Source organism: Nicotiana attenuata, chromosome 12, assembly GCF_001879085.1.
Source record: "Nicotiana attenuata strain UT chromosome 12, NIATTr2, whole genome shotgun sequence".
NCBI classification, from domain to species: Eukaryota; Viridiplantae; Streptophyta; class Magnoliopsida; order Solanales; family Solanaceae; genus Nicotiana; species Nicotiana attenuata.
The window spans coordinates 10,393,002-10,420,521 of NC_032000.1; the positions used below are offsets into that span (position 1 = coordinate 10,393,002).

Below are 27,520 nucleotides of genomic sequence, written 5' to 3' on the forward strand. Positions count from 1 at the left end.
GCAGGTATTGGCGACAAGGTATTCTGTGTGAGAAATTGCCATGAAAAAACCATTTTATAGGGCAATTAAGCTTCCAGATCCACATGAAGTTGTGTTGATGGGGTGTAGTTTCTTGTAATAGGTTGGAGCATGATTTGGATGTGAAACAGCCATTGGAGGTAAGGGACCAAATAGGAGTCTCCTCTCTATTATTTAAAGGCATGGGAACTTTTTTGATGTTAATTTTTACCTCCTTAGGAATAGAGAATGATATTTTTGCCAAGTTCCAGTGGTTACGGAGGAGGATATCTTTAATAGTTAAGGTAGTCTCTTCTCTTCTGAGAGGACCTTGTATTAATTGTCTTAGGGATGTACAATTGGGAATCCAGTTGGTGGTCCAAATATTTAGTTTAGAGTTTTTGCATGGATTCCATGTGATGCATTTGGAACAAATAGACCATCCCTTGAGAATGCTTTTCCAAACAAAGGAATTGTATTTTTGGGGAGTATTTGTTGCATATTTTTGAATTAGAGTTCTGGACAATGGGGCATTGGTGTTGGTCAAGAGTTTCCATGCAAGATTGGTTAGAGAAGTTAAATTCTTATTTTTAGCAGTTGTTATTCCTAGACCTCCCTCCTCTTTTGGTCTAGTGATATTGTTCCAACTAATGTAGTGGATCTTTTTTGATTCACTAGTGGATCCCGAAATAAAGTTTCTTTGCATACGGTCGATTTGTTTTAAAATTTTGTTGGGGAGGAGAGTATAGTGCATTGCATGGCCAGGAATTGCATTGAGGGTTGAACTAACAAGGGTAGTTCTACCCGTAGTGTTGAGAAAATTTGCTTTCCAGGAGGAAAGTTTCCTTTGCATATTTTCTATTATGTACTGATAATCCTTAGGAGTAGGATGGTTGTTTAGAATTGGGTAACCTAGGTATTGTTGATACCCAATTTTTCCTATAATATTTTTAAAACTATGTTTTGGCATCAATTAGCATTTTTTATATAATTTCTGCATTTTAAAATATTTTAACTAATTTCTCCCAGTATTTTATTTATAAGACGATCACTAGTTGTATCACAAATAGTTTTATAATAATTTTTGTGGTTTACTTTTATCATCTGCATTTGTACTAAGTTTCAATTGTTGCACAAATAGTCATTTTTGTATTTTTAGGATGCAATTGCAATTACTTTGCAATTATAGCCTATGCATGCATTATTACATTATTTCACCAAAAAATAGCCTTTTACATTTTTTAAATATTAAGTAATTATTTTAAAATATTTCCAGGCATGAAAATCATCTTTTTACAGCCTATTAGTTATTTTTAAAAATTGTTTATCAATTAAATCGGGTATTTAACAAATAGTACCTTTAACCATAATTAAATTCGGACCCCTGGCCCAATCAAATACACCCCTAGCCCCATTAAAACCCCAACCCAATTAACTTGACCCAAAACCCTGACCCAATTTTATAACTCGCCCCGGCCCGGAACCAATCTTGGCTGTTGATCTCAAGAGATCAACGGTCCAAAACAAACCTTCCTTTTTTACCTAACCTAACCATCGAAACCCTAAGCCATTTTCACCAAACAGCCGCCCTGAAACCCCCTTTCCTCTCCAATTCTCTCTGAGACCTAAACCTAACCCTAGCCGCCGCCACCCAAAACCAGCCCTAATCCCTGTGATTCCTACTCGATCTATGGCTTCCCATGGTTGTACGAGGCCTCTACTTGTCTCCTATCTCCTTGGTTGTTCGATTGTGTGGTTTTTGTGGAAGGACCTCGAAGAGATCTGGTCCAGAGCTCGTTTAAGGCTCTTCAAGAGTTTGTCCATGGTCTGTGAGTGATTTCTGTCGAAGTTTCACAGTTCAAATCCTTGATTCAAAGGCCAGGTCCTCTTACCCTTTCTCTTTTCTTCAAGAAACCCAATGTTTGGACTCGAATCGGTTCAGATCTCCGTAGATCGGGAACGATCCTGAGTTCATCGTTGATTTTCCTAAAAGTTCCTTTACTTCTTTACTAGTTAATTGATGTCTGAACATTTTTTGTTATATTAAGGTTTGTTTTCTTGTTGTTTGTTGGTCGAACCTCTAGGTATCTGAAATATTTTTAAACTTCCATGGCTACTCTTCTGGGTTCTTTTACTCCTTTACTACTGACCGATTTTTAAACACTATACTACTTCAGGTTTTGACTTCTATGACTTCTGTTTGTTCGAATCTCTGTATGTTGACATGCCTTCAAGTTTTCTTCTTTAAGTATTTTCAAACTAGGGTTTCATCCCTTTAAGTTTTATGCAAAAATTCTAAAGTGTTTGACTGTGGTTCTCTTTACTTGTTTGACTGATTTTTCATATCTATGTTTTAATCCCTAGGGTTTCTGCTTATTTCACTGATTATTTCAATATTTCGCCCGTTATTCGTTAGTTCTGTCAATTAAAAGGGATTGACTGATTTTATTTGCCTAATTAGGGTTCAAATTTTTTTTTTTTGCCGAGATTGGTACTTCTCTGTGATTTCTTTCCTTATTTGTCACTCATGACTGGTACTACTTGCCTTAACTAGTTTATTAGCCTGATTTATGGGAATTAGTTGCTTTAACCGACTCCTAGAGGGTCTTTGATTGATTTATTTACCTTATTGAACCTGTAACTTGGCTGTTAATTGATTCTCCCTAATTTAAGGGTGCTTTCCGGATTCTGTTGAATTATTTGATTGGGTTTAGCCCCAATTAACTATTTAATTTTACTTGCATACCTTATTTGGAACTCTTATTTATTCTTTGCCTTATTTGTTTTACTCTGCTAAGTGTTATATAATCTCCCAATTCTAACTTTTGAAAGGACATGAACATTGGTTCATCAACGCTCTCACACTCTCAAAGCTCTCTATTCTCTTCTGTTACTTGTAATCCTTACTAACCCAGCCGGCTGTAAGCCAAGGCTGGCTATTTGCACCATCTCTACTCTATACTCCGTATCCTCTCTTTAACTGGTATGTCCTGATTCAATTCAAATTCCAAAACTATGTGTTTCTTTGTTGTTTCAATTCATTAGTTGTGACTTCCAATCCTGTTTATTGTTTTACTATCATGCGCTCAATGTGTAATCAGCATGCCTAGATCACACTGCCTAACTACTATCTCACTTAGCATATTGGAATTTGTTCTGACTAGTATATTTATCCATAAGAATCTGTTTACTGTTTAGTATGCCCATCCTGCCTTGTGATAATTGCATGCATATTGTTTGCTCATTAGCATGTCCAAGCTAATTGCTTGTTTACTGATTCACCCAGCATGTCTTAATTCTGCTTGTTCTATCTGTGATTAGTATTTCCAAACTATGAATGTTTTCATGAAGTGCTTGCCTAGTTTGTTCATCTAAATCTTGCTTACTCTACTTCACTAATGAGATCCTGCTAAGTCATATAGCCCTACAAAGTACTCTAATTGTGTGTTCAAGATCTATGTGTTCTCAACATGTCTTTGTTGTAACCTTTGTAATTAACTTGCAATTTCTTGAGAAGCTTGTGCATCTGTTTGTTTATACATTAGGGTGTATTCTATATGTCCCCAAATCCCTTTCTCCCTATATGTGGAGTCTGTTTGCCCAAAAGTGTTTTTGAAGCTGTTTGTTTTGTGACTTACACTCTGATTTCAAAAATGTTCTTCATGTTTTTCTCAAACTGTTTTACCACTCAAACTAGTATTGGTTTCAGAGAATCTCTTCACTCCTAAGATCTTCTTTATACTGTTTACCAAAAACTCTTTCAAATCATGTCAAACACTCTCAATTATTCTTAGGTTATTAAGTTCTGCCCCTCTGGTATGTGTACTGCTTAAAGGTCCATGAGACCTCTCTGAACTCTGGCATATCAGGGCTGGCACTTCCACACTGCACACAATCAGTCTTTATTTGAGAAAGTCTGGGTGTGAGCACTGTCCGGGATCCTTGAGATCCTTAGGGAACTCTGACAGACCTGGACATGAATTGGGCTATGAAATCTTGGGCATTTGAGACTAGTGAAGGCCTGGTACACCAGGATTTGCTTTGGGCCTACTTCAGGCTCCCTATAGCTTGATTTCTATTCTATTTATGTAATTTTAATTAAATCATTGGTTTGTAATAATTATTTGTAAACAGATATTGGGGTGACTAGTAAAAATGGAGGGTAGTTGTATACTGTGGGTAAAGATGGGTAGATAACATGCCTATAGGGTTCATTTTGTTCAAATGTGATTGTTAGATAACATGCCTATAGGGTTCATTTCGTTCACATGTGTTTGTTAGATAACATGCCTATATGGTTCACTTGGTTCAAGTGTGTTTGTTAGATAACATGCCTATAGGAGTTTTGCTTTGGTCAAATAAATTCTGCTTGCTTCACCTTATATATAATTAGACATCATGCTTATAGGATTAAAAATCAACTTTAAGCATAGAAATCATGCCTATAGGATTTAAAATCAGCCTTAATCGTAGAAATCATGCCTATAGGATCTAAACCAGTTTAATCAGAATCGTTCTTCTAGGTTCTGAATCAGTTAATCAACTATCTTACTCGTTTCTTTAATAGTCCTCAACGCTGTGTTAATTAATTAATAGAAAGCATGCCTATAGGATAAAGGACTCAAAATGATTTTTTTCCAGAATTGTGACTGCATATACGCACTTAGGCAAGCCTTAGGGCGTTAAAGTTAAAATCAGTTCTGTTTATGTCTGAAATTATCCAGGTTTAACAAGCTGTAAAACCAGTAGGCAAACTGGCTAGGATCCTGCTACTTCCCTAAAAAACAAACGCTGCATGTTCTGTTTTTTGTGATATCATGTTCTTAGGATTTCTGAACTTCTTTTGAAAAAGCTGTGTTTTAGACGTGCTGTTTGACTGCCTATATACATGCGGAGGTAAAATGTGAGCCTTCTAAGTGTATGTCCTTATTTGTTTGTCCTATATGTTATTTGCCCGTCGCCTAGATTTTTGCCTTTTTATAAACCTTAGGCTGTCTAGAACTGTCCAGATTTAGGGGGTCCCAAATTCCTCCAGGACCATAAGAAAGGGACGGGTAGCAGCACGCTTAGAGTTCGTTAATTAAACTCGCTCATATAACCACTAAGGGGTGGGTAATGGGTAGTAAAAGGATATGATGATTGCGCGCTAATGTCACGTGTAGCCCCTCATTGAGGAGTGATTACCGGGCATTGCATGGGTATGATCCTGTAGGCTAATCAACCTAAGACTCCCCTTTCCCAATTCCATATGTGTTTAAATTTTATAAACTTTCTTCTCTTTACATATACATGTGCAAATTGTTCAAATCTCTCTCTTGCTCCCATCACCTGAATCGTACATGTATTTAGAATGTGAAAGTATACCTTTATTTGCAAATATGTGTTGAAACTGTTTACTTGTTCAAAATGACTAATTCATATAAGTTCGGCCGGGACCCACCATTGTGGACCGCGAGGGGTGCCTAACACTTTTCCCTCAAGGTTATTTCGAGCCCTTACCCTAATCTCTGGTAATGCAACTAGTTACATGAGTTAATTACTTTAGGTGCCCTAATGCACCATAATCCGTTAGGTGGCGACTCTTCAAAACACCCAATTCCCAAAAGAAAATGAGTCGATTCCCCATGAATGTCGAAACCCGGACTTTCTCCGCGAGGAGGAAAAAAGGGGGCGCGACAGGTATTTCCCAAAGGAACTATCTATTTTTATGTTGAAGAAAGAAGCTACTTCTTTAGCAGTACTGGGATGGCAGTTTTTTGAAACAATAATTTTTGACTTTTGTAGATTAATGTTCTGCCCTGATAGTTTGCAAAATAAGGAGAGGTTATTCTTTATTGTTTTGCAGGATTTATCATTGAGCCTGGACATTAGGGTTAGACCGTTAGCAAAAAATAGGTGTGAAATACCTGGGTCCCTTGAGCTGAGATGGATTGGATCCCATTGACAGATATCTACTTGATGAGAGATCAGACGGGAGAACATTTCCATACATAAAATGAAGATATATGGTGATAAAGGACATCCTTGTCTTATTCCCTACTTGGGCCAAAGAAATCAATCATTGAGCCATTGACTAGGATGGCAATTCTACTTGAGCAGATACAGTTTAATATTAAAATAGAGATTGTTGGTGGAAAGTTGAAGAGCTTATGAAGGACAATTCTAGACGATCAAAGGCTTTTTCTAGGTCTAGTTGAGGATCATACTAGCTTTTTTCCCTTTCATCCTCTTAAAGTGGTTTATGATTTCTTGAACCAGGATTGCATTGTCGCTAGTTCTTCTTCCTTTTATGAAGCTGGCTTGAAAAGGGCTAATCAGATCATTTAGAAAAGGTTTAATCCTATTTGCAATGATCTTTGTAATGATTTTATACAAAGTATTGCAAAGACCAAGAGGTCTAAATAATATTAGATTATTAGCGTTGCTGATTTTTGGAATTAAGCAAATATATGTATCATTGATGTTGGGAGGGAGTGTTTTTGTATGGAATACTTGCATGCAAAAATTTATGATCGAGGGGCCAACAATGTTCCAATATTTTTTATAGAAAAAATGGTGTATACCATCAGGGCCGGGTGCCTTGAAAGGTTTAAAAGAGAAGATTGCATTTGTGATCTCAGTAGGCATTAAAGGTTTATCCAATATTTTGAGATCAATTCTTATTGTAATTTGTAGGATCAAGGTGAATATTTAACCAGTCTGTGAATTCATGAGAGGTTGTGAAGGAGTTATGGAAGAATTGCTTGATGTGGTTTATAAGTTGTATTGGATCATTGATCCAGTTGCCTTGGTCATCCTTAAAGAATATTATTTTATTTCTTCTTCTGTTATTTGTGGCCATTATGTGGAAAAACTTAGTGTTTGCATCTCCTTCTTGTACCCAAGAAAGTCTAGCTCTAAGTTTCCAGTAGTCCTCCTCAATTTTTAGATAGTTGTTATACTCTAATTGAAGAGAACGTTCTAATTCTTGAAGGAATATACTATTATGGTAATGTTGAGATTCTTGAATGCCTTTTAATCTTGCTACGATTCTATTTTTTCCCTTGTGAATGTTCCCAAAAATAGAATTTTTCCACTCCTTGACCTTGGTCATGAAAGTGTTGGCTGAATCTTGATAATTTGAGCCCTGCCAGTTGTCTTTGACTAGATTATTAAAACTAGGGTGCTTGCACCAGTACGTTTCTAGTCTAAAAGGTTTTGGGAGCCTAGTGGTTAAATTAGGGGTGATTTGGAGCAGTAGAGGGTTGTGATTAGAGTGTGTTTTCGGTAACTGGGTAATAGAGGCATTTGGGAATGCACTGATCCACTCACTATTTGCTAAAACTTTATCTAGCCTTTCCATAATAAGGCCTTTATTTTTCCTCCTACGATTTGACCATGTGTACTTACAACCCTTATACCCTAGATCCATGAGACCACATCGGTTTATGCAATTCCAAAGGTATTTTGTTCGTCTACTGCTTACCAAGTTTCCTCCTAACTTTTCATTTGAGTGTAGGACATCATTAAAGTCCCCCCTACTAACCAAGGACCCTTATACTGATCGTGCATATTAATAAGGTTATCCCAAAGTTGGTTTCTATCCTTAACCTTAGTACTAGCATATATTGAAGTAAATAACCAAGTAATGTTAGTCGGAATTACCTCGATAGTTGCACCGATTTCTTGATTCCTTCTAACAAAGCTATGAACGTTAACTACAGCATGATTCCAAAGAATCACCATCCCCCCTGATTGACCATTATAAGGAATTTCGATCATATCCGAGAAACCAAAAGGATTTAGGAGAGCCATATGATTGTCCATACGAGTTTCCAAGAGAGTGACCATACTAGGGCGGTGTGTGTCAATCATCTCCCTAAAGTGAAGCCTAAAGGTGTCACTTTTCCCCCCTCGAATATTCCAGATGATAAAAGATATTGGTCTATTCATGTTTAGATTCCAGTTGTGTAGATCCCCATTCTCCAGTATTCTTGGTGCATGCACTGGATTTCTCCTCTGAAATGGCACTAGAATTATTGCATGCTGCCCTATTGTTGGATCAACTGGTGGTCTTATGTCCATCGTGCATTTGTAGAGTGCCAGTGGACATTTGAGAACTTGCCTCTGTTCCTGCCTCTCCGTGAAGATGAACACTTTTACGTCTTCTAGATTTGAATTTTCCATTATTAACTCTGGGATTAAGTTGATAGGCTCCGCTGCTTCTTCTATCATGTCCTCTTGGAGTGGGATGTTTGGTTGTGCATGGGATTGTGGAGTTGGTTGGAGATGATTTGGAGTTGCATTTTGGACATTGGCAGCTGGGCCCTGAGATGCATGTGTGTCCCATGGTGTAAAGATTGGATTTATGTTGGTGGCTATCTCCGGAGTGAAGAACGGAAGGTTCATCACTAATTCGGCTGTTTGGAGTGGGACAAAATGTGGTGGCATGAGCATTCCCCCATCATCATTTGGGTTGCATTTGGAGGTAGATTTGGTGCGATTGGTTGGAGAATATTGTTCAACCATATGTGGTTTTTATAGGTGTTCATTGAGAGGTGGATTCCCTCCGAAATTAGTTGAGCAAGATAATGTGAGCTGTGGAGGACAATCACTGTTTCCCTCCCATTTAACATGATGGTGAAGGAGAGAGCATGACCCATCAAGCCCAGTTCCACCCATGATTGAGGTTGGTGGTTTTCCGGCAATGGAGGTTGAATGAGTATTGTTGGAGCCTGGCTTGCTGGTTGATTTGGAGGGTTTTGGTTCGCCATATTCTGATTCAGACGAAGGATTTGAATTAGTCTGAACCGTCTCCTGCTGTTGGATATTGGTAACCTTGGCATTTTGTTGTTCAAGAGAAGAGTTTTTAGAGAAGATTTTTGGTTCTTAGGAAATCACAGAATCAGCTTCAATGATTGTGATATCCCTTTGCATGTTAATTGTTTGGGGTAGTGTAATGGTTTTATTAGGAGAAGAGAAGGATTGGTTTTGGGGTACGTGTTCCTTAGCATTGGCCATTTGGAACACGGATAATTCATGCACTGACAGGTAGGCAATATCTTTCAGGCCATGCAGTGGGTTACCCTCGTTATTTGAGGGGCCTGGTAAGGGATTAGAGGGGGGTTGTCTCCCTTATTGGTACCCTGGTGGTAGAGATTGTAGGGGAGGGTCTCTATTGTCTGACACATTATTTTTTTTTGTTGAGTTGTTAGGGTAAATATTATTAAGGTTATTAATATTACTATTAATATTATTAATAGTATTATTATTAATAAAAGAGTTATTACTCTTATTATTAACAAAATTATTAAGAGATTCATCGAAGTGGTTTTCGGAGTTGTCCAAAACCATGTTCTGTGGAGAAAGGGAGGAGAACTGGTTTTTTGAGTTATTAGCCATCTGAGATGGCAACTGATATCCAGCGTGAGATTTGGAGTCGTTTTTCCTAACACCCACACCACCTTGATTGGATCGTGCTTTGTAATTAAAGATTTGAGATGTAAGAAACTTACTTGTGGAGGCATCAAAGATATTGATGTTTATACCTGTCTTTGAGAGAGCTTCCTTATTTGGATTTTGTGTAGGGTTTTTGGTACCTTTTTTGAAAGTTACTGTTTGCCATTCCTCCTTTGATGTGTGTTGATCCTGTTGTAGTGCTTTGTGCTGTTCTTCTTGTGTAATATTGTGATGATCTGCTTGTATGGAACTGCTTTGTCCTTCCTTTTCTGCATCTTTTCCTTTTGTTAAAGAGGTGTATGGTTGGGTCTTGGTTGTTACACATTGGCCAGTGGAATGGCCCAAGAAGCCACAGTTTAGGCATAGGAGTTTGTCACACTCGTATAGAATCTGTTGTTTGTGTGAGCCAATCCACACATTAGCTTTAACTTGTTTATTTAGTGGTAATTCCACACAAATTCTGGCATATCGTCCACGAAAGGCTGCCGATATGCACGCATCTACTTTGAGAAGTCTTCCTATTGTGTTTCCAACTTTGTTTAGGATCTTTTCATCATAAAATTCCGTGGGTAATTCTGGTAATCTTATCCAGATTGCAGTGAATGTTTGTTTTGCTCTTGATGGCACAAAGTTAGGTTCCCAGCGTTGTATCGATAGGAAGTTGCCAAATATGAACCAGAGACCTTTCTGCAGAGCGGTTTCCATGTTCTCTTCTTTGTTGAACTTCACTGTATAGTAGCCTTCTCCCAGGTCGATGAGGGGAAAGGCCTCTGAAGGCTTCCATAGGTCTGTTATTTTACGTTTGAGCACTTGATGAAGGATTTTTTTTCCTTGAAGTTTAATTATAACAGAGAATCTCCAGGGGTACTAGATGCGTTGTTTGTCTTCCCCAGTTATTAGTACTAAGTGTTCATTTTCCTGATCTGTTAGTGTCTTTTCCGTTTCTACCTCGAATGGTCGTTGGCTAGGAGTTTTTCCTTGACGGAGGTGAGATCTTTTGATCGGAGGGAATGAATGTCAGGCAGTTTAGGGGGTGGTTCCACTCGAACGACGTGATTTTCCATTGATCTTTTGAGAGAGAAAATTTCACTAGTGCGGGTAGCCTAACTATATTAAGATTCAATATAAAGAAAATTGAGCTAGAGCCTAGAGGGCGTCATATACGGCCACCCATTCGCTCAACTGGCCAAAAGAAGCAAACAAGTCTATCTTTACACTTCTCAATGAGAATGCACATTGGATAAGTTTTCTACAAAATACACAAGTACTACTGGATTTACATGCCTTAAAAAGTTAAAACGTAAATGTGATCTAACAGAGGGGAAACAAACAAAAAAGGAAAAAAAGACGAGAAATAGAATCTTTTCTTTTTCTTTTTCTTTTTTTATTTTATTAAAAAGCTTTATACCAAGAGAGAAATAGGATTAACAAAAGGGAAAAGGTCCAAATTCCAAACTAGTCCATATACTATTCGAAATTGTCCAACTTTGCTCTCTGTTACACTTTTGTCCATTCATATTTTTGTCCAAACAAATCGTCTTATATTTATCCTTGCTATTTGCTCCAACATGAGCATCAAAAGTTTTCAAGAAGAATAGTTTATAATTTTTCCCTCAACTTGTTCTTGTGATTTAGGATTACTTTCCGATTGGATTTTAGAGCAAAAATAAAACTTTTTCTAATGTTTGAAGTAAAACATTGGACCCAAAAATTTATCGGAAGCTGAGTTTGCCAATATAAGATAATACATGAATCAATTTGACCTTAGAAAAGAAAGGGCAAAAATTTCGAGACCCTGGGCATGAAGTCGCCTTTGTTAGGGAGCACTTTATCCGCCAACGTGGGACTTTCCGGCGCGAATCCGGATTAGTCGGGCCCCAATGTGGATACCGAATACCCGAGAAATCAAAAAAAGAAAGGGCAAAAAGAAAAAGAAGAAAAAAATAGGGGGAAGTCAAAAAGGAAAAGAGAATCACAATTCACAGGTAGGTATCGGCTATGGACTGAAATTCACTCCTCACTGAACTTCTCAAGAGAAACATCGAAGAGGAACAACTCCAATTCCAAATTGTTCCCTTTGAATCTAAACCCTAGAAAACAAACACATAACCTAAAACCCTAATGCTCTATGTATTTTACATAGAGAACAAACCCTCAGAAATGTGCTCTTCTTTAATAATCCCATCTTCTCTTACCTTTTCACCTAATTCCCATTTCATCTACCGTCAAGATTCCATTTTTCCCTCACACCCATTTCCCCTTAGGCCTAAAACTCCTAAATTTTCACTCTCTGCTTCAGTTACAGAGAAAAATGCAGAATTTTCTTGGGGTTTATCTGATCCAAATGCCTTTAATGAGTTCAATGGTTGGGACATTGTTGAACCTCCAGTTGTCAACAAGAAAAAGAAACAAAAAGGTTACTTTTTTTCTTGAATATAATTGATTAAATTTACTTTTTTGAGAAGGATAAATTTGCTTTTACTTTACATGGTTTTGTATTTATAGGAGTTAGCTAGTTTTCTACTTTTATTTTTATCATTCTTTTATTATGTATAGTATTGGCCTGAGATGAGTTTATATGAAGTAACATGGTCAGTGAGGATTCATATAGACGACCCCAACTTTTAATATAGCTTTAATGTCACTTGAGCCCTCTTTCTTGAATGTGCATTTGGAAAGAGATTGAAATTACTTGATCATTTGCTAAGGAAACATCAAATATTATGACTTTACTCTAAAGTTGAGCTTAACCTTGGGTCTGGCCCATCATTTACCGAGTTTAAACGCGCTTGTAACAGCCCAGCCCCTAGTGATATTGTGCGCTCTGGGCTAGGCTCTCACGGGTTTAAAACGCGTCACAAGGGTCTAAGGCTTATTAACTTATATACCCAGCATCCCTCTTGTGAACTGTGTCTAAAGTCTAGGGTGTTACATACACCCCCTCTTATCGACTCAGCGTCATCACTGAGGTTTGCCCCACCGCATGAGATTCGCTTAGACTCAGCACTAAGGCTTGCCCCGCCTAATCGAGATTTGCCTAAACTCATTTGAACTCTGACACACCACCGGCAGGGCTGACACAAGAGTGACTCTGATACCATCTGTAGCAACCCAGCCCGCTAGTGATATTGTCTGCTCTGGGCCTAGGCCCTCACAGGTTTAAAACGCGTCACTAGGGTCTAAGGCTTGTTAACTTATATACCCAACATCCCTCTTGTATTTTGCCGATGTGGGACTCTGTCTAGGGTATTACAGTGCTCCACTGGCCCTCGAGGATTTCTGGGTTATACAAATTGAGCTTAATCTCCCATTTAAATTTGGAGTAACAAACATAGTCAAAATGTTCAAAAGTTGACGTGTTATGAATTAGCTAAATTATTTAGTTAAACTCTTCAACTGTTGAAAAAATAAGGAAGTGGTTGGAATTTCTGATTTGATTAGTGAAGATAATAGTAGTTTTTGGGCCTTGTCACAATCCTCTATTAGATGCTAAGAACCAAAGGAAAACTCTATATATGTACGAAAAATCATACAAAAGGGTATTTTGGTATATACAAAATGGGGCCGAAGAGTCATAGCTTTTGCTTGATTGACTTTTTGAGTTTGGTACAAAATAAAAATTTAATCTTGTGATTTATTTGAGAATTGAGGGAATTGGACACTGTTTTTGCAGGTTTGTCGAAATTTTTGATTATTGGCATGTCAGTATCTCTTGCTGCTGGAGTTGGTGTTGCTTCCTACTTTTTACTATACCAAAAAGGTGAGCTCTTGGATACTTTTAGCATAATGTGATTGTTGTATTGTTTTTATTACTGGGTAGTTTCTAGTGTAATTATAGAAGTGTAATTCAGTTTTTGGGTTACATTTTGCTTCTTCTAGGATTCAAATTTCAATTTACTGGGCCAGTCGGTGGATTGCATGATAAGTTAGTACCTAATGATGCTGCTAGTAAGGCAGAAGATGACGAAACTGCTGCTGATTTGTCGATGGAAAGTGCTCAGATTTCTGAAACAATCGAGCAGGGTGTTTCTGATTCCGATGATAAAAATGTTGTTGGGGGTAAGTTTTAGAGCTTGATGATTACCTTAAGTGGCGTTAATCACGATCAAATGCTTGTAAAAGTAATTGACTTGTTTTCTTTCTTCCTTTGAACTAGTCTCATGGGAAATGCTAATATTTGCATATAATATCTGAATCATGTAACGACACTGCTTTAGAGTTCTTATTTGGGTCTGGGGTAAAATGCTTATTTCAGACTCTCTTCTTTGAAATATTGTTGGTTTGCTTGCCCCCTTTCCAACCTTTGTTGTATTACTGTATACCAAAAGGCTATTTTCAGCTGTTTAGCCTTTTCCTTTTTTGGGCCAGAACTGTAAATTCCTATTCAGAAGCTTGTTCTCTGTTTTCCGTGCTTCTCTTTTTGTTTTTTCCTTACTGTCCTAGTTTGCTTGGCTTGGTGACTTTTCCAGCTAACCCTTCATTTTGGGAACTTTCTTCAATGAAAGACACATCAAATTATGCAGAAGAACTAAGTGGCCTTGACTAATTACTGAAGACAATGTTTTAAAAGGCGGGAGCATGAGGCGAGGCGTTTTACCTCTGACGAGGCGAGGCGTAAGCCCTGAGACATGGGGCGTAAATCCCACGGATCTTTAAATTTTAATAATCTCAAGAATTTTAAGATAATATAAAATAATAAATAATTATAAAAATTACATTAAAATCACAAAATTATAACACATAATCTATTTAAAATAGTTATAAATATAATTCAAACTATGAATAATACAAAAAGTATGACATATATCATAATATGCAAATTAGCTGCAATGTCGTTACAACTCAAACATCAAAAGTAATGTATTCGATGCGAAATCTTATATTTATCTCTTAAGGAGTAATGAATCTTGAAAGAATATCGATATTATAATTTGATATTTTTTTAAAATACTCCTTTTATTTAATATGCTTTCTATTTGAAAGAGAATTTATATAAATATATAATTCACAATTTAAATATGATTCTCTAGCATCATTTATTTTTAAGTTTCAACAAGTTAATAAAGTGACATAATTCACCATACTATATCGTGATAACTAATTATTTCTAAATAGTTACTAGCTAATACTGAGTTATTAAATTAATAAGTATTGTATTTTGTAAACATGAAAAATAATATTTAGGAAAATAATTATAAAACAATTATGGACTAATATAATAAAGACATAACAAAAGTTAATAAATAAATACTTTTAAATGAAAGATTTATTTAAAATTTATCGTAGCAATCTTAGTGGATAACGTGCAATAATTTTTGTTTTAATTATGACATAAAATATTCTCAACTTGATCATTTATGATTAAGAAAAAAATAATTTTGAATAGTTAACGATTTATTAAGAAAATTTGAGGATTTACAAGGTTAGTTACACACAATTGCATAAAGTTCTATTAGGCGAGCCCAGTACGCTGGGCGTTGGGCGTGTCCGGGGCGTAAGCCCCGACGGTCGAGGAATAAGTCTCACGGAACTAAGCCCCACACATAAGCTCAGGGGCATTTTACGAGTGCCCCGCCCCAGGGCGAGTCCCAATTCTGCTTTTTAAAATAGAGACTGAAGATTGTTATTATCTGTTATGATAGACCATAGCTATGATAGACCATAGCTGTTGAACTTTCTTTTTTTGTATACAAATTGATCCTTGAGCTTTCTGATAACATATAAGATGCTGAATTTATCTTGAAATTCACTACTTGGGTGAAAAAGGAAAGGGATTAAATTAAGAAAGAAATAATTAGTGTCATTACCAAAACAAGCCTCAGTATAGTCTTAACTGGAAACAAGGGCAGAAAAACCATGCTGCAAAAAGAGAGCTAAAGAAGCAAAAGTCCAAGCAAAAGAGCTGGAACTATGTGCAAGAGAAAGAAAAGTCTCAGCAGCAATTGAACTGAGTAATAACTGAAATAAGAGATGAGTTTTCTACAGCAAAAGGCCATCTCTTTATAGCTACTCTAAGGCCCAACCCAAATCCTGTGAAACCAAGACTCCTTTTCTAGGTAATAAACTGAAAAGAGTGGAATAACTGAATCTTAAACCAACTAGGAAACTGATACAACAAAAGAACTCCTGAAACAACTTTCCATCAGATAGACTAGACAGTAACTATTCCTAATTTTCCTGGAAAATGTACACCAGTAATATTCTGATTTCTTTTCTGCTCTCTACTTTGCATCAGTGAATGAAACTTGTATGGCTAGTCCTACCCAGGGGCGGATTTAGGGGGGCGGAAGGGGGAACCCCCTACGCCGAAAAATTACTCTGTATATATAAGGCAAAATTTGTTTTTTACCTCTATATATTATGTTTTGAATCTCCTTGACACAGCCCAAAAGTGTAGCTTAGTGGTCAAGGGGGTTCAAAACCTTTGTAAGGTCATAGGTTCAATTCCTACTAGTTACAATCATTTTTAACTTTTTTCTTTTTGAACCCCCTTTGCGGAGATCCTGCCTCCGCCACTGTACCTACCATGCAAGTTTAAGTTGACAGATTTCTTTTTTCATTTTGTTCTCGTCCATAACTTGAAATAGAAATGATATGTGAAGACAATTAAATAGAATTTCCCACTCAAGGCAGGTCAGCATTCACCCATATTATGTCATTAAGTTTGAGTTTGATTTGGTGCTTACTGTTAGACTGCCTTTTTCCTTTTCCACTTTACTTGCGGTAATGTGTGTACCGGTTTCTCTTTTGTTGAATTACTTCCAATGGTCGCAGTCCTGTTGATAAGCTTTTGATTTTGATTTTATCCTCACTGGCCTAAACCTCTGGTTCTGTCATTTTGAAGAGACAAGCCATGTTACAACTAAAGGAGTAGCTAGAGGAGTACTTGGACGTATTACAATTCCCTTTGCTGTAGATTCTACTCAAGAAGAAGCTGTTTTCGTGTTGAAGAAACTCAAGGTATAGTCTCCTGACCTTTATTCCATTTGAGAGAAATAAGCTCTCCTGCTGTACTTGTACTTTTTTTTGTCAGAGCTATGTTTTATTATGGACTTGGATACAGTTTATTTACTTAAAGTGCGACCGAGTTTGAAGTGCACGATAGCCGTAAAGCTCTGTCCTGCACTACTAAGTTAGACCAGAAGCAACATAAATTCCTCGATATGCTATGTAGCATAGGTACCGGATGGCGCTGATATTTTAAAGCTAATTTTGGTCAAAACATTGATGCACAGCTGCCAGATTTAGAGAAGCAACCTTTTACTGTTCATCCTGAATCATGAGTATTTCATGTTTCCTTCTGTGACAAATGTGAAATGGGAGACTTGAGGAAGCATAGTAACATCCTCAGGAAAGGCAGCCCAAAGAAGTGACAGTTGCCTTGATACTGCAGTTAGAAGAGGGAACTGTGATAGCTAGTAGGTTGCACATTCAAACTGGACTGTGGTTTCTTCCTCATCTCTCCTTTTTAGGATATATCTAGGATTATGAATAATATGTTTGTTTGCACCCAAGCCTGTGGCTTAGGGGTCAATGAAGTGGGTGGAGATCTATGAGGTTATCAAGTTCAAATCCCAGCGGAGTGGACAGAGTTATTCAGTGCCTGTGTTGGTGGGAGCCGGGAGGTAGCAGGTATCCCATGAAATTAGTCGAGGTGTGTGCAAACTGGCCAGACACCACGGTTACAAAAAAATGAATAATATGTTTGTTCTAGTGATAACTAGCATGTTATATGTGTTGTAGTCTTTATTGTCATTTATGGTGATTTTACTTGGTAATGTTATCCTCCCTCTCTGTAGTTCACCCTTCACTCGATGGTTTAGGTTTGGCTCTTAGCATGGCTTTGCCATTATACTGTGAGGTATAATTGGAAATTAGGTTGTCATATTGTAGTCTTATTGTCAATTATTGTGACGTTACCCTGTAAATCAATTTGTACTTCTCTCCCATCTGGAAAAAATTTAGTTGTGCCTCTCTCTCTCTCTCTCTGACGTCACTCGATGATTTTGGATTTGGTTCAAGCATAGTTTCACCATTATAATCTAAAGTATACAGATCATTGAAGATGATGTTAAAGCAGATGAATTATGTACAAGGAGGGAATACGCAAGATGGTTAGTTACTGCAAATACACAACTGGAAAGGTAAGTTTGAATCAACAGCATTTGTCTGGCTTGTTCTTTTGTTAGAACAAGACGACAATGTGAGTATCCTATCTAGCCTTCCTAACCATTTTCTCTTTGACTTGTAGGTGTAGAAAGCATCGGATAGTTCCATCAGTTGTGCTTTCTGGGTCTACAGTTACTGCCTTTGATGATGTGAGTGTTGAAGACCCTGATTTTGCCGCCATTCAGTGTAAGCTTGACATGTTGTTACCCAAGCGTAATATACAGCATTATTCAAAGAACTAATATTTTCAGTTTTTTCCTTACAAATTGTGATCCAGCTCTTGCTGAGGCTGGTATTATTCCTAGCAAGCTGTCAGATCGGGAGTTTGCTTCCACTCCAAATGTTTCAGAAGATCAGGGCGTCTGTTTTTTCCCCAATAGGTATTTTGATGTTTGGCTCCCCTGCCTTATCCCTTCCCTTTTTCTTGTTTTTCCCACTTCATCTCATTTCTCCCTAGTTACCATGGTATGTGCTTCTACTTAATGTTTTGCTGTTTCAGATTTTTGTCTCGCCAAGATCTAATTAGTTGGAAAGCCAAAATAGAGTATGAAGTCATGCCAGGGATAGACAAAGAGGTAGGGGAAGAGCCACGTTCCAGCGTTTATTCCAACTTTACTGACATTTTGGTGTCCTTTATCTGCCTGAATATCTGACTCTGTTTACAGTTCAGATATCAAGGAAGAATATAGGTTTTCTGGATGTGAGGGACATCAATTCTGAAGCTTTGGTGGGACTTTTTGTGGATTTACGGGCTGGTGAACGGAGTATTCTTCGGAGAGTTTTTGGTCTCTCTCTCTCTCTCTAAATAGTATACATGTTTTGTATATTCTAGCTCCTGTAATTATTTTCAGCCGACGGGCCAAAAATGAAAAAGCCCAAAAAAATATATGAGGAATTTAGTGCATACAAGACAGTCTTAAGTTCACTGAAAATATGAATTGGGAAGTTTGTTTATCGCCAATTTATTATCATTTTACAGGACAGGCGAAACGATTCCAGCCTAATAAACCATCTACAAAGGCTCAGGCAGCTGTTTCACTGACAAGTGGGAGAATGGAAGAGTATATACAAAGTGAACTGTCAAAAATTGAAGCAGAAAATTCTTCAAGACTAATGGCAATGGAAGAAATCAAGACTGTGCTTCTCGATAGAGGAGAAATACAGACGATTTGGGAGAGTAAAATGGAAGTAGAAAGAAGTCGTGGTTTCGAGGTAGAGTGGGATTATCTTGCTTCTGTTAGAGATTTAGAAGAGGAAAAGATTGTACAAGAGAATGCTCAAGCTGATCTTCTGAAGCAGAAGGCAGCTTTAGACTGTCAGAGGCAGCTACTTTCTAGTCTTAAGGAAGAGGTCGATGAGATGTCCGAAAGGCTTGCTTTTGAGAAGTCTAAGCATGTCGATGAGCAGAGTAATTTAAGTGGTACGCTTCAGGATTTGCAGGTTAAGCTTGAAGCTTTGCTTGATGCAAAATCTTTGTTGGAAGCTGAGATCGAAGCTTTGCGAAAATTGAGGTACAAATATGTTAACTTTAAGCTTTGGTTTACTTATCTGTCTTGTTATATCCTTCAGTAGGGAATGGAGTTTCAAAATGTAAGTTCAGTGAATGTTAAATAGCTCTAAGAAGTTTGACTAATCTTGTGAAGCATACATCTGCTGTATAGCGCATAGATTGCAGACACATAAGAGTGAAATATTTGTAAAAATTCGACTCTATAATATGTGGTGTTTGACAATGCATGTTTTATCGAAACAGATCATGGGTCGAGGATGAAGCGAGAAGAAGTCAAACCCGTGCTAAAGTTCTCGAGGAGGTTGGACGAAGGTGGAAATGGGAGGAACAATAAGGGTCCTATAAATGAAATAATCCAGCTGCTTTAATATACACTTTGTCAATGTCATGATCATTTTTCCTCTTAAATATTTCCTTGGCAGCAGCTTGCAAACTATTAAGAGTCGTTCATCTCTTCTCTGTCTCTCAATTAATAGTTTTGGACGAGAATCGTTGATCTTGTGTAATCTCTCACTAAAAGAAAGAAATTTCAAGAAATTGAAGAGTAAACTTTTGTTGTATTTGAAAGAATTGACTCCTCGTAGTAGTAGCGAAAGCAATGATATAAAAAAGTTAGTGTTTATGCATGAATTAATCAAACCTTTTGCGTTATTTTGCCTCTAATTATACAGTCAAACATCTTTATAACAACTTTGTTTGTTTAAATTTTTTTTGGTTGTTATAGCAAAATGCTATTATTGAGAATAAACATATTTTAAAAATTTGGTTCCGTAAAAACCTTAATTTTTATAATGAATGGTTGTTATATATAATGCTCTATAGAGAGGTCTGATTGTAGTACTAAAAAGAAACAGAATTGAGGAATTGTTGTATTGTAGGCAATTGGCATCTCTTCTCGCTTTTAGCTATAGAAAAACATCTTTGTCACAATTGATGCCTCGATTGAGACTCTTGTTGTCTCTTTGCTCAACTTTGGCCCATTCTTTGTTAAGTCAATCCATTCTCTTGTATGACTAGCCAGCTTCCACGAGCATGATTTATACTTGGATAAAAGCATATGCATCAACAAGACATAATACACATATCTTCAAGGAGAATTATATATATGTTAGTGTCTTGAATACATTAGCGGGATCTCGAAAAGAGTTATCTTTTTTGTTTAACTTGCCGATCAAGAAATCGGTCCAGTCAAAGTTAGGGTACAACAGTTGAAAGTATACTGCTCGTCGCATGGTATATGACGAGCATGGTATATGGTGCGCCCTTGGCGACCCTTGAAAATTTGAAGGACCAAGTGTCGTCTACGCCTGATTATAAAAAATAAAAATATTTAAACTTATGTTTGTATGGTGAAGAGTTTTTTGTTTCTTAGGGACAAAAGTATATCCAAATGTAACATAAGAGACAAAGAACTATGCAAAATATGCCAGAAAATGTATTTGTGTTGGGAAGTATAAAGTTATTACTAATCTGATTTATGTGGGCTAATATAGTCCATAAATAAGAATCCATATAAGCTAAGGATGAATTAAATGTCTAATTTGCTCTTTTTGCTTCTACATGACAATCTTCTTCCTTTAGCCACCCCTTAGCTCAACTGTATTGTTAACTTTAAAGCTATTTTTGTAAGTTATTGAGTATGTGAACCCCACATAATGTGGGCCCCCCCTTTAATGTAACATTTCATTTCTTGACTTATAGATATAAATCAACATTTTATTCATTTTTAGTATTGAAAAAACTAATTTTATTAGATTGAGACAGGTTTTTAAACGAAGCGATGAAATGAAAAGTAAGAAGTAAAATAGTCGATTCTAATGGTGTAATATTCCTTCCATTTCAATTTATGTGACATATTTTTCTTAATAGTCATTTCAAAAAATAATGACAAGTCTCTATATTTGAAAATTATTTAATTCTAAATTTTTTCTTTTACCCATTTAATCCTTAATGAGAAGCTTTTATAGCCACACAAATGTTATAATGCTACAAAGCTTTATGTGGGTCCCCCTTTTAATGTCACATTTAATTTCTTGACTTATACAAATCAATATTTTATTCATTTTAGTACTGAAAAAACTAATTTTATTAAATTGATACAGGTTTTTAAACGAAGCGATATGAAATGAAAAGTAAGAAGTAAAATAGTCGATTCTAATGGTGTAATATTCCTTTCATTTTAATTTATGTGACGTATTTTCCTTAATAGTCATTTTCAAAAATAATAACAGGCCTCTATATTTGAAAATTATTTAATTCTAAATTGTTTACTTTAACCTTAGCGAAAAGTTTTTATAATCACACAAATGTTATAACGCCACAAAGCTTTTACTTTTACGTTTTTAAAAATCTAATTTATTTTTAAATTTCATATTGAGTCAAACTATGTCACATAAATTGAAACGAGAGTATCTTGTAATTATTACAACAATAAAACTCGTTTAAAAGCAGTAATAGTAAAGGGCTTATCATCCTATTGACTTGTAGTGATAGAAATTGACTCTTGTGGTCTGTAATCTAAGTTCTACCTACATAATTGGAAAACCCATAAATGGACAAAATGCCATCTAATTATCTAGACAATGGCAAAGAATATAATTGGACAGCTTTCATGCATTAAAAGACAAATTTTTACTCCCAAATCTTTACCTTCAAATTCTTTTTAACTAAATTCCCTAACTAGGATAGACCTTGAGTGAGAATGGAGAAATCTTGGTTGGCACTTGTTTCATGTTCATATATTTACTGTACTATTGTCCTTTTCAGCTTAAATATTCCTCTAATATCAACAAATATGTAAGTTTTAGACCCACCCCATATTCCAGAATTTCAATCTTGTTTGGACAAAGACTGACCACTCAAGAAACTGGTGGTTCTTGTGCCCTCTATGCGTTCGACAATTTGTCTATTAGACTTTCTAGTTATCAACAACACTTTTGCAAACAACCAAACTTTTTTTTTCTTGATAAGATGATATGGCTATTGAGTTATTCATAGTGTCCACTTTTTAAAGAATTGTCTAAAACTGATAATTCTCTTTCAAGAATTGCACCATTTTTGCCTAGGCATTTTTTTCATTTTTGATGAGGCTATGGTTTGAGTTTTCAGCTATGGGGTTTGAGAAAAAATGGGCGGGGATTATTTTTTATTGTTAAATGAGTGGAAGCTTCAATATTTTCCTTTAAAATACCTACATGATCGTCAGGGTAGGTTTAGTGGTTGCTGCTTCTATAGCAGCCTATGCAGTTAAGCAGATAAATGTAAAACCCTCAAAGCCTTCGGGTAAATTTCTGTAGTCAGTTGTATTTGGACTGTTTTATTAAAATTGCAAATAAGTAAAGAGGCTGCTAAATTAGTATAATTGGTTTTAGACATATCGATAAAACGGTATCTGTAAAGTTTCAATTTTTAATGGGAAAATCATCCAAGTGAGTGACTAGAGTGTGTTTCTTGTGGCTAATTTGTGTTTATCTTATTGTTTTATGAACGTTGGTGAACAGAAAATGGTGAACCATTGCCCAAACAACGAAGCGACGAAGGGAATGAAAAGGAGGAGCAGCTTTTGTATTCTACAGATGGCCCCAAAGAAGTGGTTGTAAGTATTTGTGTATAGAGATATTTGTGTGCTTTAGAAACAATAGTTTGTTGAGTCTTTAGAAAACAATAATTTGTTAGTCATTTGGAATTTTTTTTTAATATATGACAACTTCTAGGATGAGGAAGAGGAGAAAGAAGAAGTGAAATTAATGAATGGAATTATAAATCCAGCACAGGGTAACCAGCTTGATCTTGATGATGATCTTTTCCCTGAATTTGAAGATCTTTTATCCGGGGAGATTGAATTTCCATTACCAAGTGACAAGTATGATACAGAAAGAGAAGAGAGAGAGAAGGTGTACCAAAATGAGATGGCCAACAATGAAAAAGAACTTGAAAGATTGCGAAATCTTGTTAAGGAGCTCGAGGAAAGGGAGGTGAAACTTGAAGGAGAGTTGTTGGAATATTATGGTTTGAAGGAGCAAGAATCAGATATCCTCGAGTTACAAAAGCAGCTCAGGATTAAGTCTGTAGAGATCGACATGCTTAATATCACTATAAATACTTTACAGGCCGAGAAACAAAAGCTTCAAGAGGAGGTTTTCAATGGAACTACTGCTCGGAAAGAGTTAGAAGCAGCGAGGAGCAAGATCAAGGAGTTGCAGAGGCAGATGCAGCTTGAAGCTAACCAAACGAAAGCTCAGTTGTTGTTGCTGAAACAACATGTTAGTGGACTTCAAGAAAAGGAAGAGGATGCTTTCAAGAGAGATGTTGAGGTTGACAAGAAGCTTAGACTTGTAAAGGAATTAGAAGTGGAGGTTATGGAGCTTAAGAGGAAGAACAAAGAACTTCAGCATGAAAAGAGAGAGTTGGTTATAAAATTGGATGCTGCTGAATCTAAAGTAGCAAACTTATCCAATATGACAGAGGTAAATTTAACTCCTGATACCGGTACTTTTCATGTAATTGATCTTTAGGACAATCTTTGTGTGTTTCCTGCGTATAACTTTTCTTTCTTTTTATGCATCTGCTTTCTACTTTTCAAGTCTGCAAAAATGTTTTGGAAATGTAGAGCCAACTCTGAGCACCTTATTGGCCCCCTTTTTCTGATTACTTTCCTTTTTTCGCCACAGTTATAAGTTAGTTGAGTCCGATGAATACTCCAGTGAAACATGCCCATATTATGATTTCTTGTAATTATCGTAATATTCATAGCTATGCTTTGCGGTTTATTATGCTCATTAATTTCTTCTACTTTAACTATCGTGTTGAGCTCCCACCACTTAACCATTGGAGATACTTAGCTTATGAAGAGCTTCATTTGGTGATGCGTTTGGTTGGTGTGTGAACTGATGCTATTTAATTACTGACTTGTCTTTGGCATGCTGCTTCAGAATGAAATGGTTGCCCAGGTCAGGGAAGAGGTAACTAATTTGAAGCATACAAATGAGGATCTTCTAAAACAAGTAGAAGGACTTCAAATGAACAGATTCAGTGAAGTTGAAGAGCTAGTGTATCTTCGTTGGGTCAATGCATGCTTAAGATTTGAACTTCGGAACTACCAAACACCTCAAGGAAAGGTATCAGCTCGTGATCTCAGTAAAAATCTGAGCCCAAGATCTCAACAGAAGGCCAAACAGTTAATGTTAGAATACGCAGGATCAGAACGTGGCCAAGGAGATACAGATCTTGAAAGCAATTTTTCGCAGCCATCTTCTCCCGGTAGTGAAGACTTTGATAACGCTTCTATTGACAGTTCCACAAGCAGATTTAGTGCTTTCAGTAAAAAGCCTGGCCTAATCCAGAAGTTGAAGAGATGGGGCAAAAGTAAAGACGATTCCAGTGTTTTGTCTTCACCAGCAAGATCTCTTGGGGGAGCATCTCCGGGCCGGACAAGTGTAAGTTTTAGATCAAGGGGTCCTCTGGAATCACTAATGCTCAGAAATGCAGGTGATGGTGTAGCCATCACTAGTTTTGGAACAGCTGAGCAGGAATATGATTCCCCTGAAACACCGCGGCTTCCACCGATTAGGACACAAGATTCTTCTGCTGAGCCACTGAACTCAGTTGCATCATCCTTCCAGCTAATGTCTAAATCAGTTGAAGGAGTTCTAGATGAGAAGTACCCCGCATTCAAAGATAGGCATAAGCTGGCAGTAGAGCGAGAGAATCGAATTAAGGTAAAGGCCGAGCAGGCAAGAGCAGCAAGGTTTGAGAAGTCCTTGCCCCCGAAACTTTCTCAATTGAAAGAGAAGCGAGTGTCAGTATCAGTATCAGCACCAGTGGTCTCTGCCTCTGCTGACTCAGTTGAGCAGTCCGGTGATAGCAAAACTGACTCTCAAGCAGTGAGCAAAATGAAACCAATTAATATTGAGAAAAGACCTCCTAGGACTCCTCGTCCACCTCCTACACGATCAGCAGGTGGTCCCACTCCAGCTGGTAATAATGTTACAGGTGGGGCACCTGGTGGTCCACCCCCACCACCTCCTCCGCCTGGTGCTCCACCACCGCCGCCACCACCTGGTGGAGGAGCTCCTAGACCACCTCCTCCTCCTGGATCTCTAATGAAAGGAGGAGCTGGAGGTGATAAGGTCCATCGCGCTCCTGAATTAGTTGAATTCTACCAATCATTGATGAAACGCGAGGCAAAGAAGGATACATCATCACCTTTGATATCCTCTACTTCAAACACATCAGATGCAAGAAGCAACATGATCGGGGAGATAGAGAACAGATCCACATTCCTGTTAGCTGTATGTACAACTTCTCTTTTACTCCTTTGAATAATGCATGTGCTTGTTAACCTATTCTGACTCGATGGAGACTTGTGCAAAACCAGGTGAAAGCTGATGTGGAAAGTCAAGGTGAATTTGTCGAGTCATTGGCAACTGAAGTTCGTGCTGCTTCATTTACCAATATCGAGGATCTAGTGTCGTTTGTGAACTGGCTAGATGAAGAACTCTCCTTCTTGGTATTTCCTCTTAACATTATACCTTCAAGTTCCTCTTCCGTAAATAGGACATGAATATACCTATATTCTTAATCATACTTTTATACGAAAATTGTTGCTTAAATTAATCTTGCTCGAGCGACAAGGATCATGCAGTTTCTGCATTAAATACCTGGAGCTTTCATTAATATTGTATCCCGTTGATTCTTTTCAAGGTTGATGAACGAGCTGTCCTCAAGCACTTTGACTGGCCAGAGGGAAAAGCAGATGCACTGAGAGAGGCCGCCTTTGAATATCAAGATCTAATGAAACTAGAAAAGCATGTAACCTCCTTTGTTGATGACCCAAATCTTCCATGTGATGCTGCTTTGAAAAAGATGTACAAGTTGCTTGAGAAGTAAGTCCTACTGATATCTATATCTCTTGTTTTTAAACTAGAGAATTTCGGTTAAGTAGGATGTGAAAATGGTTGAATCTTAAAACAAACTGTTTTCAGACCATATTTACACTTCCACTTATTTGGAATTGGTACCCTTTCGTTTCATATGTAGTCGTTCCTTTTTATCATTTCTGTCTTGTCTATCGCTAGCTCATTTTTTGTTACTCTTTAAGGCTTAACCCTTTAATCTTCTGGATTCCAGGGTGGAACAAAGTGTTTATGCACTATTGCGTACTCGCGATATGGCTGCATCAAGATACAGAGAATTTGGCATTCCTACTAATTGGTTGCAAGATGCAGGTGTTGTGGGCAAGGTATGTTCTCATATAGAAACTTTGCTATGTTGTTCTTTGTGAAATTGCTTGAACCACAATAATAAAAGACAAAGAAACTGGTTTAGAAAATCTTCCTTTACCAACCACATGCTTTTCCACAAATAATCACGCAAGAAAACCTTACAATGCGATGTTTTACTTCATATTACTTAGTTAGAAATTAGGAAAACTTGCCAACCTCTTTAACTAACATGTACTCCCTCTATTTCAAAAAGAACGAACCTATTTGACTGCGCATGCAGTTTAAGAAAGAATGGAAGACTTAGATATTTGTATGGCTATAAATCATCTCATTCAGGGTAAAATGAAAAGTTTAAAGTTACATTGTTTCCAAATTTAGAAAGGAGTCAATCTGTTTGAATTTTGAGAACGAATTAAAAAGGAAATAGATTCATTATTTTTTAATCGGAGGGAATAATATAATTTCACTTCATCGTACGGCCAAAAGAAGGAAAAAAAGGAAGTGTATGGAGAGATGATCCATCTATGGCTTATAAGTATCAGTGTTTTCTTCTGCAGATCAAGCTTTCATCGGTACAATTGGCGAGGAAGTACATGAAACGTGTAGCATCAGAGCTTGATGCCATGGGTGGACCTGAGAAGGAACCAAACAGAGAATTCTTGATTCTACAAGGGGTTCGTTTTGCTTTCAGAGTTCATCAGGTATATACACCATACCTGCATTTTGTTCACTTAGCAAATCTAAAAACAATACCAATCTTCTTTTAACAAATTAAACATGTTTTAGTAGAGTTACAGATTAATGAATTTACAACTTTTTCTTTTTCTTTTCAGTTTGCTGGAGGATTTGATGCTGAAAGCATGAAGGCTTTTGAAGAATTAAGGAGTCGTGTCAAAAGTTCACAAACAGAAGAGACTACACAAGAACAATGAGAATATCTGTATTTTGGTTTTGGTCATTGTAAATTTCATCATTTTCTCCAAGTATAGCAAACTTACTCTATCTTGGACATTTGTACAATTCAAAAAGGTGAATAACTCAAGGAGAGTATTAGATAACACAGATTAAATAGAGGAAAGTTGAAGGACAAACATTGTATTGGAAAAGACAGAGAAAACTACATTAATCAATGAGTGAAATTTGGAACTCCATAATCATGAATTCATGATAAGGAAAAGATGCA

At 36.9% G+C, this 27,520-nt stretch overlaps 2 protein-coding genes across 2 annotated transcripts; both read left to right on the plus strand.

The window, feature by feature from the left end:
* On the plus strand, positions 11,368 to 19,760 carry LOC109235280. Its single transcript, XM_019401334.1, has 11 exons — positions 11,368 to 11,851; positions 13,109 to 13,195; positions 13,315 to 13,494; positions 16,280 to 16,395; positions 17,491 to 17,579; positions 17,687 to 17,790; positions 17,882 to 17,984; positions 18,104 to 18,179; positions 18,275 to 18,389; positions 18,584 to 19,115; positions 19,358 to 19,760. Exons 1-11 carry the CDS (start codon positions 11,557 to 11,559, stop codon positions 19,446 to 19,448), a joined length of 1,788 nt encoding a protein of 595 aa, XP_019256879.1. The 5' UTR covers positions 11,368 to 11,556; the 3' UTR covers positions 19,449 to 19,760.
* Positions 21,961 to 27,491, plus strand: LOC109235281 (protein CHUP1, chloroplastic). Its single transcript, XM_019401335.1, has 9 exons — positions 21,961 to 22,396; positions 22,615 to 22,709; positions 22,828 to 23,580; positions 24,046 to 25,404; positions 25,491 to 25,622; positions 25,817 to 25,998; positions 26,243 to 26,354; positions 26,895 to 27,038; positions 27,171 to 27,491. Exons 1-9 carry the CDS (start codon positions 22,309 to 22,311, stop codon positions 27,267 to 27,269), a joined length of 2,964 nt encoding a protein of 987 aa, XP_019256880.1. The 5' UTR covers positions 21,961 to 22,308; the 3' UTR covers positions 27,270 to 27,491.

Excerpts from the sequence above, each read along its gene's own strand:
- LOC109235280 (XM_019401334.1), top strand. The coding sequence starts at position 11,557 with ATGCTCTATGTATTTTACATAGAGAACAAACCCTCAGAAATGTGCTCT. Across the intron at positions 17,985-18,103 it reads GTCTGTTTTTTCCCCAATAG|ATTTTTGTCTCGCCAAGATC; the intron begins GTATTTTGATGT and ends TTGCTGTTTCAG. Across the intron at positions 19,116-19,357 it reads GAAGCTTTGCGAAAATTGAG|ATCATGGGTCGAGGATGAAG; the intron begins GTACAAATATGT and ends TTATCGAAACAG.
- LOC109235281 (XM_019401335.1), top strand. The coding sequence starts at position 22,309 with ATGATCGTCAGGGTAGGTTTAGTGGTTGCTGCTTCTATAGCAGCCTAT. Across the intron at positions 22,710-22,827 it reads ATGGCCCCAAAGAAGTGGTT|GATGAGGAAGAGGAGAAAGA; the intron begins GTAAGTATTTGT and ends GACAACTTCTAG. Across the intron at positions 25,405-25,490 it reads GATCCACATTCCTGTTAGCT|GTGAAAGCTGATGTGGAAAG; the intron begins GTATGTACAACT and ends GTGCAAAACCAG.